General features: G+C 34.9%; 2 protein-coding genes and 1 pseudogene across 2 annotated transcripts; 1 reads left to right on the top strand and 2 right to left on the bottom strand.

Annotated features, from left to right (window-relative positions):
- Nucleotides 1–4,735: 4,735 nt before the first annotated feature.
- On the top strand, nucleotides 4,736–6,959 carry LOC110725365. Its single transcript, XM_021904854.1, has 2 exons — nucleotides 4,736–5,142; nucleotides 6,234–6,959. Exons 1-2 carry the CDS (start codon nucleotides 4,832–4,834, stop codon nucleotides 6,718–6,720), a joined length of 798 nt encoding a protein of 265 aa, XP_021760546.1. The 5' UTR covers nucleotides 4,736–4,831; the 3' UTR covers nucleotides 6,721–6,959.
- A 1,492-nt stretch (nucleotides 6,960–8,451) lies between these two features.
- LOC110725363 (protein OPAQUE1-like) lies at nucleotides 8,452–10,959 on the bottom strand. The gene is made up of 2 exons (XM_021904853.1): nucleotides 10,856–10,959; nucleotides 8,452–9,355 (listed from the first exon to the last, which is right to left on the bottom strand). The coding sequence occupies exons 1-2, from the start codon at nucleotides 10,924–10,926 to the stop codon at nucleotides 9,202–9,204; spliced, it is 225 nt and encodes a 74-aa protein (XP_021760545.1). The 5' UTR covers nucleotides 10,927–10,959; the 3' UTR covers nucleotides 8,452–9,201.
- A 168-nt stretch (nucleotides 10,960–11,127) lies between these two features.
- Nucleotides 11,128–19,664, bottom strand: LOC110725366 (annotated as a pseudogene).
- Nucleotides 19,665–19,834: the final 170 nt, after the last annotated feature.

Here is a 19,834-nt window from a genome sequence, read left to right as displayed (position 1 = left end):
CTTGTTAGTTGATACCAGCCGGTACCTCCCGACTTAGGGGTCCGGCTGAGATAGTTCATGTGGGCGAAAGCCTCAAAACTTGGCTCCACCCCGTTCAGTTCGCACCCGGCCACATAGCCGAGTACGTTTACCCAAGAGTTGGGGGCTAACTGCCATAACCCCAGATCATACCCATCTAAAATCCGCTGAACAGCCGGATGTAATGGGAAGCGCAGACCAGCTTTGATGGCCGCCACATAGCAGCCAAAACAGCCGTCACCATAGCTGGTACCAGCCGGCCAGACGACAGTATCTTCTGGATCCGGCACAAACAGTAAATACTCCGGGCCCATTTTGTGGTTAGCAATAAAGCTCGCCACGTTGTCTCGCATGGTTGCGATCCGGCCCCGGGGCACCCTGCAGTAGTAGGGGGTGTTTTCCTCTCTGTAAGAGGCGGACGGCTCTGCCCAATTATCCCCCTTCTCCACTGCATGGGAACTTCTCGCCTCTTGTAGGCGGTTATGTTTTTCTTCTGAGTCAGAAGAACTATGGTCAGAAGAGCTGGAATCGGACTCGTCCCCTGACGAGTCCGAAGAGGACGACTCCTCCCCTCTCCTAGAGGGGCCCGCCTCCTCTCCCTTAGAAGGAGCAGAAGGTAAATTGGACATGTCCACGGTTAGATGAGAAGGGAACACCTTGGTCCCTCTCTCAGAACTGTCAGCTTGACAGTCGCCTCGTTCCACATCTGGCGCCTGGTCAGATGTTTCGCTAAGGAGTACCCTTTGGGAGGAGCCGTCTGAGTTTGATATTCTAGCAGTCTTTTTTGTTCTGGCCATCACGTTCTGCATAGACACAGATTCAGTCGGACTTTGTATAAAGGGCAAAGATGGGTCCAGAAAAGGGCAGGCGGCACTCCTAGTCCTAGATTCAGCCGTCCCCGGTGACCGGCTGATCACTAACTTAGGGCGTGTCGTGTGCTTCCATGGTGCCATTTCAAAAAATAAAAAGAAAATTAAGAGTAAGAGAACTGAGTTACCTGAACGGATGACAGTTGATGAAGTCCTGGAAGTTCGGGTCAGTCGGCTTGTCAGAACAGGCGGTAGGCAGAAAAAGTCCGAAAATGTCAGAGCAAGTTCAGGGGTCCGAGTGTTCTCGCAAAAATTCTCAAATGTGAAAATGACCGAAGTCAGCACTTCCTTTTATAGGCAAAATGAGAAGGCGAAGGGTCGCTTCCGAATTCAAATTTGGGCGGGAGAGTCTCCCGGCCGTCTGCAAGGTGACACCTGTAACGGGCCGTCGCCTGTCACCGTGCGACACCTGTCACAGGCGACACGTGACCAGTCGCGTGCCACCTGTGAGGGGCAAATGATTAGGGGATTTTTATCCACCAAGCGCCGTTTGACAAGTGGACCAACCAGGTTCCGCCACGCGTCCTCCACGGACCACTTAAGACACGCCACGTGTCCACCCATGCCAAATGGGACAACCGGCCATCAAGGCCCATTTCAGTCTAGAAGCCCGATCGGCCCTAGGTTTACCTTAAACCTAGAGAGTTGCACGCTTCCCAAGGCTATAAATACTCGATTAATCCTCATTAATCGAGGGACCGACTAATTAACAGAACACACTAATAACCGGCTGATCTCGCTAGCAAAGCAGATTACCTACATTAAATACTCTCACCTAGAGAGACCTTTTTACTTTAATTTCTGTATTAATTACTCCTTAATCGGGTACTAACTTGACCGTTGGAGGCGGAGCTCTCAGGAGTCTCCGTTATTTTGCAGGTACAGGCGTCCGGTTCCAGTCTCGGAATTGTAACTCTCCCGCAGGACATCAGAAAACCCCGAAACAACTAGGGTGATTAACATGTGATGCGTGCAAGGTATGTCCAGGGAACTCTTTATTAGTTGTTCTTATGGCATGCATTACTTTAGTTGTTAAAGACAATAATGAGGGAAAATATACAAACCAAAAAAAATCGAGGTATAATTTTATAAAAGAGACAATTAACATTAATAAGGTAAAAAACAAATAAATAAAAATATTTTGAGATAAAAAAACACACATAAGATGATAAAATCTATCATAACTTATTTAATCGACTTGAAATCGTTTTTTCTGATATAATTTAAACTTATTATTTCTAATCAGATATGAAGTAAGTAAAATAAGTAAAAATAAGGTGAACTACTTGTTTTGGGGTTTTCTGATGTCCTGCGGGAGAGCTACAATTCCGAGACTGGAACCGGACGCCTGTACCTGCAAAATAACGGAGACTCCTGAGAGCTCCGCCTCCAACGGTCAAGTTAGTACCTGATTAAGGAGTAATTAACACAGAAATTAAAGTAATAAGGTCTCTCTAGGTGAGAGTATTTAATGTGGGTAATCTGCTTTGCTAGCGAGATCAGCCGGTTATTAGTGTGTTCCGTAATGTTTCTCCTCTGTTCTGTTAATTATTCCGTCCCTTGATTAATGAGGATTAATCGAGTATTTATAGCCTTGGGAAGCGTGCAACTCTCTAGGTTTAAGGTAAACCTAGGGCCGATCGGGCTTCTAGACTGAAATGGGCCTTGATGGCCGGTTGTCCCATTTGGCATGGGTGGACACGTGGCGTGTCTTAAGTGGTCCGTGGAGGACGCGTGGCGGAACCTGGTTGGTCCACTTGTCAAACGGCGCTTGGTGGATAAAAATCCCCTAATCACTACTTATTACATTTAGGCTCCATTCATTTCACCTTATTTTTGCTGAACTAAAATTATTTTTACTTAACTGAAATTATTTTTTCTAAACTTAAATTATTTTTACTGAAATGAAATTAATTTTTTTTATTTTTTTTGAAAGAAAATGAAATTAATTTTTATTGAACTTAAATTATTTTTACTGAACTGAAAAATTATTTTTACTGATTATTTGTTATAATGTCTTCTCAAAGGTACTGATTTTTACTGAACTGAAATTATGTTTATTGACCTGAAATTATTTTTGCTGAATTGAAATTATTCTACTGATTATTTATTTTTATTTTTTTCTTAATTTATTTTTATTGAACTTAATTAGCCGAAGTAAGGCCCTATTCACTTCACCTTATTTTTGCTGACTGAAATTATTTTTTTTTAAGGTCCCATTTGGCAAAAGTAGCGGCAGCTGTTAGCTGTTAGCTTTTAGCGGTCGAGTAGCGAGTAGCTGCTAAGGTAGCGAGTAACTGTCAATTAGTAGTGGTTAGAGGCTAGCTGTCAAAGTAACGGTTGATAGTATGAGTGTTTGAAAAAAAGTAGCGATTGCAATACTAAAATATATCAAAAATCATATAATATTATTTAAAAAGTAATAAAAAATTTGCCAAACGCTACCCGCTACTTCTAAATGCTACTATTTTTAACGTTTGAAAAAAACTACCTAAACGCTACCTCTATCGCTATTTGCTACTGGAATCATTACCTTGCCAAGCACTCTCAAATTTTCTCAAGTAGTGTTTTGACTAGTCATAACGCTAACCGCTACCTCAAACGCTACCACTAAACAGGACCTAAATTGAAATTAATTTTGCTACACGTAAATAATTTTTACTAAATTGAAATTATTTTATTGATTCTCTATTATATTCTTCTTCAAAGTTACTGATTTTTACTAAATTGAATTTTTTAAGTAAATAATGAATAATGTTTTTTAAAGGTGAAATAAACAAGCCCTTGTTCATGTTAATTTTTTTTATACTTTGGATTAAACAAGATAAAATAAGGGTCTGTTCTCATACGTTTATTTTCAGTTCAGTTCGGTTCAGTTCAGCTCAGCTCAGTTTAGTTCAGTTCAGCTCCTAATTTCCTTCTCTTATAAAATATTCAGTTCAATTTAGTTCAGCTCGGTTTAGTTCAATTCAGTCCAATTCAGCTGATTTCAGTCTATTAGAACAAACCCTAAGTTAAAATATGATGAAAAAAAATATCCTAATAAAAAGTTATCAATAACTTTGGTTATATGCGAACCATCATATTTTTCCATAAATTTTTGATATTTTTGGAATCAAATCAATAATCTATAATAACTTTCAAATCCATAATAATTTCCATATTTCACAAGAAAATATATTTTTTTAATTTTTAATTTTATCCTAGGATCATCAGTTAATTATGTACTCCATAGTCAATACTCCTACAATATGAACAAGTCAATCCAAAAATGTAACTTCCCATTATATACGGATATAATAATCGTGTCGATAATATAATTTCAATAAGATATGTTAAGAAATAATCCTAATTGCTTAAGACAATTTCCAAAAATAAAATTTAAAAACGACTCGATGTGTCTAATGACTCATCAATCAATCATCCTAAACCTAACATTTAATCCACCAAATCAACAATTCAAAAAAAAAAAAAAAAAAAAGAAAAAATCCATCAAATTAAACCTCAAAAAATAAAAATAAAAAACAATAAAAATCATCATTAATTTATTCCCGTCTAACATGGGGCAAGCAAGTGGATAAGTCTAATGGATAAGAACACCACATCGTGTCCTTTTTCTTTTTTTATTTTATTGCAATTAATATTTATTTCTACCATTTTTATTTTCTTTTACATAAATCTTTTGGATTTTTATCTCACACCCTATATTTTTTTTTTTTTGAGAATATATCTCACACCCTACATTTATCCTCAAATTATCCCACTTTTCTCCTCTCTTTCTCTCTCTTAAAAATAAAATTATGTTAGTAAACTTTTCTTCTTTACTCTTCTTCTTCTTCTTCAACATTTCCTCCAAAATATAATAAAAATCCCAACTTTATTATATTTTCCAAAATTATTTTTATTATTATTTCATTATTATCTATAAATTATCCAAAAAAATCATGTCAATTGCTTTGGGTAATAATCGGGTTGAACAGATTTCAAGTGGGTATTTACGGCGGAATAACAAAATGTCTCCGCCGTATAATCTGCCGTCGATTTTAGATTCCGGCGATCGGACGGCGATAAGGGTGGTTGTGAAAGAGGAGGAGAGAGAAAATGGGTATTCAGATCCATGCAGTTCTTCATCTTCTTCGATTGGAATGAATAGTGATGATGAAGAAATTGATGAAGAAAATGAAGTTGAAAGTAAATTAAATAATACTTCGTTTGATTCTGCTGTTGATGCTTTAGAACAAGCTTTACCCATCAGGTTTTTTTCTTAATTTTTTTATTTATTTTGGTTGATTTTGATTTTATTGATTTGGGGTTTTGTTAAAAATTTGATCTTGCTTGTTTATTACAGTACTTTTTTCATTTTTTTAATTAATTTACTGTATTGAATGAAGTTTATCCTGTAAAATTGAAGTGATTTTTTTTTCCTGGGTATTTTGGAATTAAAGTTAATTTTTTGTGATTTGCTTTGATTTGATTTTGTTAGATTTGTTTGGTTTGATTGATTGTCTTATTGAGTTTTATTGTATGATTAGAGTTGATTAAGCTGTCCTTTTATATTTTCCAATTAGTTCTTAATTTGGTTGCTGGTCTGAATCTGAAATGGGGCTGAATTGTTTTAATTGTCGTGTTATTTTATTTTTCTTTTTCTTTCAATTGGGTAGGTTTAATTAGAAAAATTGAGTGTTAATTTTGTGAAATTGGAGTTAAATTCTGATAGAATTGAAGGGTTACTTGAAGTTAGAATTTTGCTGATTTAGAACAAGTTGAACTGATAGTTAATTTTGTGGTTGAAATTTTACCTATTTGATAACAATAGTCAAAATAAAGGTGACAACTTTACTACATAATCAATTAATTGATGTTTAGTAAGGTACTAAGGTGTTCTATCTATACCCCAGAATTTGGACTGGGAATTCACAATCAAATTGAGATCTTTGAAGTGATAATGTCCTTCATTTTGATTCTTCTTTGTGAATTTGAAAATGAAAATTACTAGGAATCCTTCTAAATGATTCTGATTCGACGCGGCGAAAAGATTTAGTATAATTTCATATTGGGTATTGTTTAATCCATTGATTCTGACCATTTATGGTCTAAATGGTCACTACTAATTTGAAGAGCATCCATCAAAATGCTTCAAGGAATGATGCCTTCTTAAGAAAAGGTCTTCAAAGAATATTATTTTTGAGGAAAAGAACTTTCAATGCCTCATTTTAGGCTCTATTATTGCTCATATTTGGTTGTGTTTTGTTCTTTTTTGTTTTAAATAACGTTGCCTGTTGTTGAATGGTATATATTCTTTGAATATTCTCTAACATGTTTGAAATTATTTTTCCAATTTTGCAGGAGAGGAATATCCAATTTCTACAATGGTAAATCAAAGTCATTTGCGAGTTTAGGTGATGCAGCTTGTTCGTCTATCAAAGAGATTACGAAACCAGAGAATGCTTACTCAAGGAAACGTAAAAACCTTCTTGCATATAATCTTCTCTGTGACAATGGCAGGACATCGTTGTTGAAAGGAGGTTCCGGGATTGGAGGTGGCATAGCGAAAAGACCAACCAACTCTAGTCGGAGCACACTAGCACTAGCTGTCGCTATGAAAAATTGTGAATCTTATGCCAATGAAGATGGTTCGGTTACTGAAACGAATGGGAGGAGCGAGGCGAGGAACACTTCCCCCTCCTCACCGTTATCTCCTCTGCCTCCTGCGCCTTGGCGGTCTTTTTCCCTTGCTGATTTGCAGCATTGTGCTGTTAGTGCTAGTGTTGTGAACTCTAACTTATCTTCCCCTTTAATTGGTAAAAGAAATAAACATGATGAAGTATCTTGACAGATAAATGTAGGCTTTTGTTAATGACAATTAACAATCATATATAGTAGGCAGTGTTCAACCTGCATGTTGACTTTTATGCACAATAGTATTAGTATTCGAGGCAAAATCATCTGTTGAAAGTGCTTATTTAGCTTGATAAAAGGGTTAAATATTTGACAAATTATCTAATTCTAGGATTACTACTTGTAGAACTAGTTCAAGTTCTATCAACCTGATTAACCGTTCAAAATTTGAAATCATATTATATAGTGCTTGAGTTTCTTGTATTTTCATGCTTGATAATAATGCATATTTCAACTATCAATACTTTGAAGTTTCGATAAGCTCTTTAATTGTAAATCACCATATTATATAATATATAATGAAAAAAGTGTGAAGATTGTGAATAGTCTAAAACTCAAATTGTTACAACTTTTAAGACATGAAGCAAGTATTACAAGATGATATGGAGTTGAGAGTTGAGAGCAATTATCATAGACATTTTTATGGGCATATCTTACCAAAATAATGTCGGGGGCAAATAATTGTTTTTTTTTTTTTTTTTTTTTTTTTTTTTTAAATAAGGGCAAATAATTGTTTCAATCGGATGATAAGGGAATTGGTCTAATTCTATTTACAACGGATTAGTTCAGGAAAATAAAATTTTGATGAGCAATATCCAAGTTCAAATTACTATAAAAGTCTAATAAGTTTTGATTAAATAAGTTTAGATAAGTGAAAATAGAGTGAATAAAACACACTATAAGTAGAGATTTCAAATTCAGACCTACAATAGTTGTTGGGAGAACTTTTACTTTATTTAGGCTTGGCTTGACTTAGATCTTATTCAATCAAAGTTCATATATTCTAAATTACCAATAAAATAAGCAATTAAATCACGAACGGGAAACGTTAGATTTTAGTTACTTTGCTACTTGTTCCTTTCTTAATCCCAACTCATATCAAACCGCGAAGAACATTTAACCATATCATCCTTCTCTCTTACAATAATTTCTTATCCTTATCACACCATTATCTCCTTAATCCATATTTTTCATACCAAGCGTCACATCATGACAATCTTTTTGCATGTTACTAGAACAAACATATGCCATGTTACATGCATACATCCAGGTGTATATGGACTTTTTACCTTACAATCAAAGACTTGAAGGTGAAGATCACAAAGTTCATCAAGTTAACTATTCTTGCTATGCATAGGTAAACTAAATTGATGGACTCATACTAGAATAGTTCTATAACAAGTTGCCTCAAGGATTGAAATGTGAACCTAACACAACATCAGACAAGTAAAGTGCTTTTTAGACTGCTTTCCTATTTAGTGGCTTATCTAGTATCTTATCTTGTATATTTATCCTACAAATTAACTATTTTAGTAATTTATAAAGGTTACTTGATAAAAGAAGAAACCAAATGTATTCTTTTTCACTTTTTTTGGTAGCCAAATCGAAATAGGTAATAGGTTGTTCATGTTTAAACTGACAATCTCGTGTTCCACACATCTTTTAGTTAAACTAAACTCAACTCAACCTATTCACGTTAAATCAAATCAAACGTAATCGTATTCAATTGTACTGGTAATAAGGCTAAATTAGATGAAAAGCATAAGCTAAATGTTAGATAAAACGCTAACAGAAAATTCCCCTCAGATGGAGAAACCAGATGTTTTTTTATCAAATGCATTAATGCATTACTGCATATAGTTGGGACTTATTTCAAACAAGCTAATGAATGTAGAACCAAGAACGGATATATTTCTAGTACAAACAACTTCAAATAATGCTAACAAAGCATCATCAACCTTAGTCGCTTCTAGGATTTTTATTACAGTAGATTATGTGCACAAACAGGTTCTACTGAACAAGTTACAAGCTCAGAGACCAAAACATGGTGTAAATGAAAGAATGCAAGTAAGATCCTATTTCATACAACCTAGTGAGGTTTAATAACGTCTTTTTATTCATCAGGAGCTGAAATGAAGCTTCATTAGTACCAAGCATATCCGAACTTCCCTGATATTGAATATGCCAATATTTACATTAGAATCATACACCTATTCTTCTACAAAGTAATGCGCCTGCAATACCTACGTATATGTACAGACAAATGACAAGTAAATTACAGATCTGATGTATGAACACTAGATACTACATCATTTATAAGGCCAGCCATGATAAAAACTACGGTCAACCTTGATTTTCACTATGTGGAACCGAAATAAGCATCACAATATTGACAATTCCCAACACAAATTTACTTCGCCCAAACCTGCAAACCCTTTCCCCCTTTACAAAATAGGACTTTGCTATGGAAGACCACGGAAGAAAGGATTTGCCAATGATGTACCATTATCTTGTTATGATTTATCCCGAGTAAGTGTCTTCCCTGTTGTCTTCCATGTACAAAGTTGTACAAGAATAGGTGCCGTGAGCTCTGAATACAGAACTAGATCATACCTCAGAAAGTAACGCTGTTGACTCAAGCAGCAGCAAGAGGTGTCAAACAAGTTTCTGTAGTACCATCGAGTAAGAACTTAGCAGCAGGAACATTTGATAGGCAGGCTGGGATTTTGACATCCATTGGATCTGTAGCTGGGATGGCTTTTGATATATCTTCGGTAGAAAAGGGTATGCTGCAGAAGAAATCAGAAATAAACACAAGGTCAATCGGCAGCAATACATAATTTCATATCAGATCAGCAAGGAAGTTCACAAGTTAACCATAATGCCAGAAAGATTTCGGCTAATTCAATATGGTATGCGACTTATGGTTTACTGTAAGGTTGATTTACTGTCAATTCAATACTATGATCAGAAAGAGAGTGCTTTAGTAAACTCTGAATTTGCAGTCAATGCTTCCTGAGTTAGGACTTGTTCTCTTCAACTTGTTTTAGATACTTATTACTTATTCCTTAATAAATTCATATCATATCAGATCAGATCAAACCAGACCAAAAACATTCAGATCAGATCAAAAATTTTAATCATCATTTACTTATTGCTAAATATCGTTAATGGCGTATTAAAAAAATTTATGAAAATTACATATTTGAAAAGTTCATAATGAGATGAATCTAACAAGACCTATTTTGATAATGTTTTTTCTTTATAGATTAGTATTAAAATGCGGTCAAAGTTTAGTCAAATCATTGAATCAAATTAGATCAAATCAATCAGACAATTCAGATCAGACCAAACCTTATAAAATCAGCCTAGATCTCCTTGTTTCAGGTAAAGAGAACAAGTTCTTGTTCAAAGACTTGGTACAGTAATTGCCTATAGGTGGTAGCCTACAGAACAACTCAAGGCACTTTGGACTTCACCCTTGAAGACCAAAAGCCAAATCGATGTCTAACAATATAGTGACTCGATTCAAAATGGAGAAGATTATTTAGGATTGTGGGAGTAGAGCCTCAGTTATCCCAAGCTCTACTCACTTTCCGTTTTCATCTATATTAATTGAGTTTTGCTATATCCCCTTCATGATAAAATAGTTATTCGGATCATCTCCTACAGGGCCATACATGTAGTGACCCTACAACGTAAAAAAGTTCCTCCTCTCACAAGAGTGGTGCATTAATCCATCTTAAAGGTTTTCATCCCAAAGGTTAAAGTACCCACATAAGTGGTGCATTGTTTCTGTTACTACAATTTGTCCCAATTAAATTGGCTAACTATTCACATACGTTTATCTCAATATTATTCTCACACTTTTATGAACTGGATCCCCTTACAATTTATCATTTCTCTTTTCCCAGAATGAAAGTCAGGATATTAATTGATTTGGAATGGTAGTATAAAAGAATTGTATTTTCGGTGAGAGAAATTGGCATTGTGGTGTGTTACTGTTCAACATATGTAGCTAGCCAATTGAAGAAGCTTAGAGTGGTAAAGTTTTTGGTGATCATATTGAAGTCACCGAAGGAAGGACCAGGTTCAATGAATGACATAAAAAGATATGACAGTTTCATTTGTTAGATCATGAGGGGAGGGGGACAAAAAGATATGACAGTTTCATTTGTTAGATCATGAAGGGGGGGGGGGTGTTCAACTGGGACATATTATACCCAGCACTCCAGCAGCTCAACTATAACAACGTTCAGAGTGAATTAAACTGCAAAAAGCACATATACCTTAAATCATCATCCAGCAAGAATGAGTTTGTAGCTAGATTCTGGTTATCTTTATTCAACATCTCCCTCATTTGAGCCACCACCTGACAACCAAAGCCAATTTAATAAGCCCACAATACTTTAGTTTTACATGTTCGGGACACAAAACTATTGCCAAGCTCATGTACATTTTCAAAAAAAAATCTTTAGACAACATGCCAGACAACAAGTCAGATGATATAACATTTACAATATTAATCCATTTGTTGTAGCCAAAACATGGGCAGTATCATTTAAACAGAAAGAACCAGGAATGCAGCTAACCTCATTGAAACACTTTGGGTGCCATATTTATCATCCCAGTACATAGTGCTTATTCTATAGATTTGTCTTACAGTTAAGGCCTGAAAAGAGGTAAACAGATATTTTTCCACCAAAATCCAATGTCAAAATGAATAGTGAAGCAAGACCCGGTTAAAAACGGAAAATAAAACTATAAGAGGAAAAGATCTGAATACAAGTCTAAAAGGGTAAAGGATCATACTGGGCATAAATCCTGCTTAATCTCTTCCAAAGACTTCTTCCTCTTTTGATGTATTACCTATAGATTATTAATGAGTATTCTACAAGTCAATACATTAGAAATCTTAATAGACCCAGATGCAAACAAAAACATACTACAACTACTACACAAAACATACCAGGAAACCAACGGCTTGTCTGATATAGTTCAGCTCATGCCAGGCAGTCCCAGCAAACTACAATACCGTCAGTAAAGAAATTTCAGTATGACATAGCCACTCTATTAAGTAAAGATCAAAAATTGAAAGGAAGAGCCAAAAGGGGCCTTTACCTCATCTGTCACACATGCAATCCATTTTTCTAGTTCAGCCAAACCAGATTTTACATATTCACCATTCGAAAAAGTGCAGCATTCACGTCGCAGTAGTAGACTGCAAAACATTTTCTTTAGCATAAAAAGCAGAACTACGTCTGTAACAGCCAAAGACAAACTATAAAAGTACATACCTATTGAAGAGATTAATGTTGATAAAAGAGAAAACCTGGGTAATGAGCTTGCGGATAAAAAAGGAGGGTACCTAAAACAAGTTCCAAGATCAGTATAAAAATTTAGCAGACAATTGCATCCCCCCCCCCCAAGCACACACACACACGCATGCACGCACACACACGCACGCAAACACACACACATGCACGCGCGCACACATGCACGTGCACGCACTCTTCCTCCATTTCATTTTAGTTGACACATTTCTTTTAGACATGGTATCCAACACACAACTTCATGTATTAATATCTTAATTATGTATAAGCAAAAAATATACTTCCTCTATTTTTTTATTATTGCACCATAGGGGTTGGGTACAAATATTTTGATAGTGGAAAAAAGTAAGAGAGAGAAAGATAAAAATACAAAATTGCCCATGTGACATATTGATAAACTAAAAAGTAAGTGTGAAAAAGCAAGGGTATGTTGGGTATTTGTAGTGTGAACACAAATAATTTTTTTTCCAAAAGAGGAAATGGTGCAATATTTGTGAAACTTCCTAAAACAGCAAGTGGTGCAATAATAAAAGAACGGAGGAAGTATTAGTTTTATGATTGGAAAATAGACATTAAAATGAAACTATGAATCTAACAAGACCCCACATGACTTTTGTTTTTTTAAAAATAAACCGCCAATAGAAGTCAAAGTAACTATTGTGAAAAGTGCCAAAAAGTAAAAATTGTGTCAACTAAAAAGATATAGAGGGACATGCATCATCTCTCTTCAATTGTCAATTATGCATTGGGAATGTCATTGATGTCAGTCTTATTCCATTTTAAACAGCATAAAGTTGATTTTTAAGTAAATGACTCACGAGGGATATTAGCAATAAGGATAAGGACAACAATCGCCACATACATGATTTTTATGTAAATGACTCATGAGGGAATCCAAGAATTGGATGATGCTATCCCATTGATTACTCGTCAGCTGCTGTGGTACACCTCCAGGTGATCTGGATGACTTTCCACCTCGTGCAGTTTTTGGAGCCTACAAAAAATACTTCAGTAAATTACCAATTAACAATCAACAAAGAAGACTTATATGCTGTCTTAGGACCACAACTACAGAGGGGCATATACACACATGTATGCAAACTCCTAACAAAGGAGATATTTCTTTCTTCAAATTATCACGAATCAAGCCAAATATCTTCTCAACAGACGCAGTCAACTGTTGCTTAAACAGGATCGCTGGATATCTTGCTTCAATGTGCGATACACCATCATCAAACCCAATAAGCTTCAGGGAGTCTTCATACCCTATCATACAAAAATTGAGCATAAATCAAGAAACTTGAATATAGATAACTATTACTTCGTATTATTCATAATTCTAATTATCCTCTTCGTATTCAAATAATGTGCCTATTCAAATTCTATATAGGCTAAATCATAGTTTCCCTCCTAATATGATCTTAAGGCTTTCATGAACAGGCCCAATAAATGGAAGGGATCTGCAACTCTCATTCTAAATAAACACCCCACACTTGAAAAACAATAATTCTTTCCAGATAGAAGCCTCAAATTTGAAAAGTACAGAAAGTAAATTCCCATTGTAGCATCTTTTTTCCCACATACCAATCTGGGAACAGCATTGAATAGGAAAAAGCTGAGTCACAAAAGATTCATTTAAAAAAGCCATTTAAAAACTAGTTACCAACAATGCACTTACTTGTGCAAACCTTCCACTTATACCAGCAGATCCAGCAGCTCGATTGGAAGCTGAATTCAAGAAACTATTTGACCTTAAACACCTCTGAAGGATGCATAAAAGTGCGGATACATTAGATAGCCAATAGGGTAATGTGTCATTCTCATCCCAACCTGAAAGCATTATGTGAAAGAGGAATCAATCAAAAAATGCAGAGAAACCAATTTCAGGTATCATCTAGAATTAGGTAAAGATGAGACAAATCCCAGAAATCTTACTTCAAGGCATTATTGATGCCCTCAATAATATGGTCAAATATGGCTGTCCTCTCTGATTCAAAGGCGTGCCAGTGAAGAAGACATTTATAGATGACACAAGCAGCCACAGGTTTATTATCTTGGAATCCCATATTTTCTTTGATGCATTTAGAGAGGAATTCATAATTTTCCTGCAAAAACAAGACAGCAGTTTAAGCACTAAAATGATTAGAAGAATATGTTCTGCTTTACCACATTGGTTATGAAATGTTCACTCGTGGAAAACAAAAACTTTAATCATGACTAATATCAACCTGGTGCTTTTCAACAGTTTGTTTTGACCAACGTGACTCTGATAGTCCTGGAGTAATTGAAATATGTTTTGTTGGTGTGGGTGTCTCCTGTTCAAATCAACCCTTAAGCATAAACACATGTAACTATATCAGAAAGCTTCAAATTGAAAAGGCAGCTACAGTAGAACTTACATAGATGGGTTTCTTTTCCTGATATGGAAGACTCAATGCACTTGAGTACATCTGGGGAAACAACAAAGTGGTGAAAACATCTCAATACAAAGCATGTAAAATCTACAAGACAGTATATGAAAGCAGCATGAAGTTTCACAGCTGAAAAATGGTATGGTCACAACAATACAATTATACACAAAAACGATAATTTAGTGCAAACTTTCAAAATTTTGTTGAGCATACTGTGCAAACGATAGTAGTAGATCTAAAACAAAAGTTCCATAATTCGGTTTTGCTTACACAACACAACTAGACTTATGATTTTTCCAAATACAATGTTAAACATTTTAAAATGCATAAAAAGCTGAGAGCCTATACTTACATCAGAAAATGATTTCACAAAACCTGGTCGATTTCTCTTCGGGACATGTTCAGTGCTTTTGCCGCAACACAAGATTTTCATTCTCCAAATTTGACACCTTGTCCTCCATACTACAGCAGAAAAATTCATTGTATTTGTCAGCACTAATTAAAAACAATATAGAGTAGATGATACCAAACAGAAAGAAGCCTGAAATAAGTGGGTGAGAGAGTAATAAACCAATACAGCAGCCGAACAAGGTACCACCACTACCCACCAAACGAGGAATTGGGAAGCTTAAATAAAAGACTAGAGGAAAAATCAATTTAATATAAAAATGTATCATCATTCAGAGGCGGCGAGCATCATTTACCAAAATTCCAAAGATACTAAAGACAAACTTAATCATATGGTCTTTCTTCAATCTCGTCAACTAAAAAAATTGATGCGCAAATAAATAAGCATCCAGATCTTTAAATAATCAATAGCAAATAACATAAATATATAAAATGCTAACAAGATAATTTAGTGTGCCAGATAATTTTCATATTGTTCCCGGAACTATTTCTTTAACAAAACATAAATTACCTATAATTTTTGTAACATGTTCTGTTTTTGCCGTTTCATAAATCATAATGTTACTTAACAGAAGGTGGAGGGGGAGGGGGGGGGCATTTATGTTGAGAGTTTGAGACTAACAACTAACAAACAAATAGTCTGATTTAACAGCTTTCTGCCTACAGTTTTAATGTATGGTATATATAACATTATAGCAAGAAGGGTTAAAACAAAACCGAATTTGTAAACGATATGCTATGCAACCAAGATATGTAAATGCATCTCAATAGTATACTTTCAAATACCAAAGTCACGATATGGACCTTCGCAAGTTTTGTTGCAGTTGTTCACACTTTTGTTCAACATCACGCAACTTTTGCATGTATGACTATTCTCTTTTCTGAGCACTAGCCAGCTGAGTCTCCAATAATAAATTCTTCTTTTTCCAAATTTTCTAAAGAGCTCTGCAAAATGTTTAAATCATAATATTTAACCACAGGTACTTGAAACTAAGATGATATAATTAAAAATTAAAGGCAATGAAAGGAAAACATGTAATGTTTAGAATTACAGAGCATGCCTGTGTAAAAAAAGGTAAAACATATTATTCACAACTATTAAGTTTTTTCTAACATAAGTTCCAAAAGAAATAAACATGAAATATTTTAAGAAAGTAATGAAAAAAAAAACCCATCTGCAATGTCTCTGGTCTACTCACTTCTTCCCTCATCCAAGAACCTACAGTTTTACTCACCTCTTGCTCACAAAAATAACATGGACCTCTTACCACATCATACATATTAGAGAAAATTATACTATTGGTTTTTTTTTAGCTCCTATTTCTATTAGGAATGTAAAATTTTATTTTAGATATTACCAGAAAGTTTGAAACAATAGTTTGGGTATAGTAAGGAAATACTTGATCATTTCTCAATTCATATATGAGTATTATGCTTGGAATGTTTTACAATACATGCATCATTTCTATAAACAAAAATCTTTTAGGTGAACTTGATTTACTACAGTACTACCCATTATTTGAGAGGTCTTAAGGTGTGCCTGGTGGTATTAATAAATAAAAAAATATATAAAAATAAATAAAAATAAAACAAAAAAAACCATTTTAAGCGCAGCTATTGTGTAGAGCTACTTTAAATAGATGACCTAGACATTGGAGAGGCATTTATGGGCCACGTCCTCCACAGCTGTGTACTACTATACCCCCACATAATGTGTTGAAAGTGCTTTGCTCTTTTTAAAGAATGCAAAAAGTGCTAGATAAATAGTAGGCAATTTAATGAACATTTGCATCCAAGATAGCTTTATTTACATCACCCAAAATAATTTTGTCTTTTTGACATTTCACTATCATAGTGATGTATTATTCATCAGATATATGCAACAAAGATACTGACCCGCAAAATTGCATTTTCCTTCTTGAAATCTTTCCATGTCCTGAAGTTGCTTTTGCAGCTCATATTTTTCTTTCATTGAAAATTCCAAGTCACTTTGACGCTGCGCATTTTTACTACCCTGTTTAACGGTCTGTGACTTAGCTTCCTCTAACTCTAGATTTAAAGCTTCTATAACCCTCTGCTGTTTTGTTATTTCAGCCACCTTTGCCTCTTCAACTGAAACCTGTATTTTGGGTAGTTTGATTTGGTTACAAATGGCCCATTATAAACAAACATTCCTCTGACACACACGGTTACAAACGAGCAAAATATACAAACTACAAATAATCCTCTAACATTGACACTATTTACTATCAACGGACACCATTGATCAAAAAGGATATAATAATCAATTTTGTATGTAACCACCTAGAACTCTGCAAATTCAAACACCAATGCTATGAAATAGTTTTCCTAGATATTGCTACAGATACCTTTAAATTAAAAAGCAAAATGACTTAAAATAAATAAACAAATTAAAACAGATGTGTGATCCTGAGATGACGAGAAGCCAAAATGGGCACCGAAAAGAGAAAAACAGAAAAAGCCAACAGAACTAGGCACAAATCAAGCCACACAATGAAACACCTCACCATGTCCCCATCGGCCATCAATGAAATTAATTTCCAAGAATCCATACTCAACTGTATGAATTTGAAGGTGCCAGTGTTTGATAAGAAGAGAAGCAGTATAATAGTTGAGAATGCAATACCCGTAGTCTCTTCTCCAAATGCAACCTCAGGGTAAGATCTTCAAGTTGCTTTTCAAGTTTAGTCTTTGCCTTGCGCAAGGCACCAGCTTCATTGGCCTCCTGAAAAATTAACAGTTAGATTAAACTTGTTTTATACAGGTAAAATGGACATCTAAATGCTAATCAAAGAAATTATTCCTCACCTGCAATTAAAATTGACCAATAGTAAATCATTTACACCCTCTATCCCACAATATCTTAGCCTATTATATATATACATATATAAAATAACTGTACTATAAAGAAATCGTCATATAAATCAACGTCTCCTTTGCCCCTTCCCCCACCAACCGAACTTTCCATATTATTTTCTTATGATAAGAAAACGTAGTTAGACAGGGAAAAGAAAAAAGAAAGTGAGACACAAGAAAATGAATCCAGAAGTACACCAAACTAAAGCAATACGACATATAAGATCTCCAATGTCCAATCAAGCATTAAACCTACATCCAAAAGAGCCACCCCAACAGAGCCGACACTTTAAGCTTATCAATGAAGACACTTAACCCCAGCAGCTTTTACTGTTTCACAAATTAAAACGTACCCTACAACTTCCAATCCTCTAATACTGCATCCAACAATAACAAAAAAAAAAAAAGCTGTACCCCAGCACAACAATGTGGTTTCCCATATCTCCATTAGCTAAAATAGAAAAGAATTACAGTATCAAGTTTTTTGCTAATAGCATGTTAGCAACCATGTGAGGCTTTGACCCAATTCAAAACCCACTTTGAAACAATAGTCTTTCTAATTAAGGTGGCCATAAAAGAATGCTGCGAGTTAGGAATATCATAGGTATCTCTAACAAGCAACTGAAAAAGAAGCTCGACGAATAGTAAGTTGAGCAACAAAAGATTAAACTATGTCAAACAAGTTTATACTCAACCCTACTCCCACACAAGAGGGTTTCCTTTATATTTAAAAGAATCAAGGCAATTGTCCCACTCCCCACCAAGCAATAATAAGAGTACAATGAACTCCTTTAAAAAAAAGAGTATAACAAACAGTAGACAAGCTATTACAATGAGGGAGAAGTACTTTTGAGGTTGCTACTTCACCAAAGAATCCACTAAAAGAGCAATTGCTCTATAGGGAGAAAGAGTCCGACTACCGCATCTCAATCATTTATTTATGACTGTACCAACTACTGATCACCCTAAAAGCCATTTCCTTCTTGAGAGGAACATCACAACCATACCAATACCCATTCTTCCTCAGAATTATCTCCCCTTTTCACCAAAGTCAATTCTACTCAGAAAATTCTCCCCTAATTGATGTAGGTAGAGATCATACAATCCACCATAGAAATTTTTTAATACTACACATTTACATAACCTGAATCCTAACTGCTTATAGAATAGAAATTCCCATAGAGCATTAAAGACCCTAAGGGCTTCAACCATCAACAGAAAACCAGCCCCCTCATATCACTCAACTTCAAACTTTAGTATGAAAATGAAAAAAAAAATTGAAAATCTTCCCCAATTATGCTGAGAATCCTTAACCCACTAATTCACCATCATCAGCACACCTAGTTCATACATGACCAAGGTGAAAAGAAAAACATAACCATATGAGATCAAAACCAAATAATAAAATCAAGGCACTGTCCAATACACCTTTCTGGCTGTTGATGATTATGAGGTTATTTTTACGTAAAATTCTAGTAACGTTGATTGGGTTGCAGTGCAGAAGACTAAGAAGAGAAAATGAAAAATAAAATTGTCAAACAACACTTGAAACAGTTAGACATACTTGCTTGAGCCTTCTAAGCATATGCCTTGCCATTTTACGCCTCCAAAGACTCTGTACTACAACAATTGATTTCTGATGTTGACAGAAAGCTGATCGGACTTTGAACATTCTCCATCGCGCCTAAAGAACATATATATAAACACACACAAGAATGCTGTTTCAGTAACACAATCGAATATACAGACAAAACAGAAATTAAATCCATAACAAATTCGAAAAATGAAGCTTTTACACTGCTCATTCAACTTGAAGTATCACCTCTTTTTCCAAGGTAAAAGAAACATATAGAAACATATCCCCAACTCCAACTTATTAAGCATTGACTACATGTTCCATATAAGTTAAGAAGAATACTACTCCTTCTGTTCCACAACATTCACTATACCAGCTATTTAAAACCATATCTACTGCTAAGACCGCTATACATTCACAATGCAAATAAATTACCAATTTGTCACTAAAAAGCACCAATGAAATAGACAAGTCAATTACGCAGCTACCAGATCTGTAATTAATTTACATAACGTACACAATAAGACAATATGAAAGGGAGGGAATAATAATCAAGAGTTACTATGACTACTATAAATCTAATGTATGACAAACCCATTACAGGAAATTCGCACAAAAATCTGCCAGCAATGCCTTTTAGATAGCAAAGCATGTTGTCGATTA

This window comes from Chenopodium quinoa, unplaced genomic scaffold (assembly GCF_001683475.1).
Source record: "Chenopodium quinoa cultivar QQ74 unplaced genomic scaffold, ASM168347v1, whole genome shotgun sequence".
Classification (NCBI taxonomy): domain Eukaryota; kingdom Viridiplantae; phylum Streptophyta; class Magnoliopsida; order Caryophyllales; family Amaranthaceae; genus Chenopodium; species Chenopodium quinoa.
Note: the sequence above shows the minus strand (reverse complement) of the source record. Positions and strands in the feature narration are given on the sequence as shown.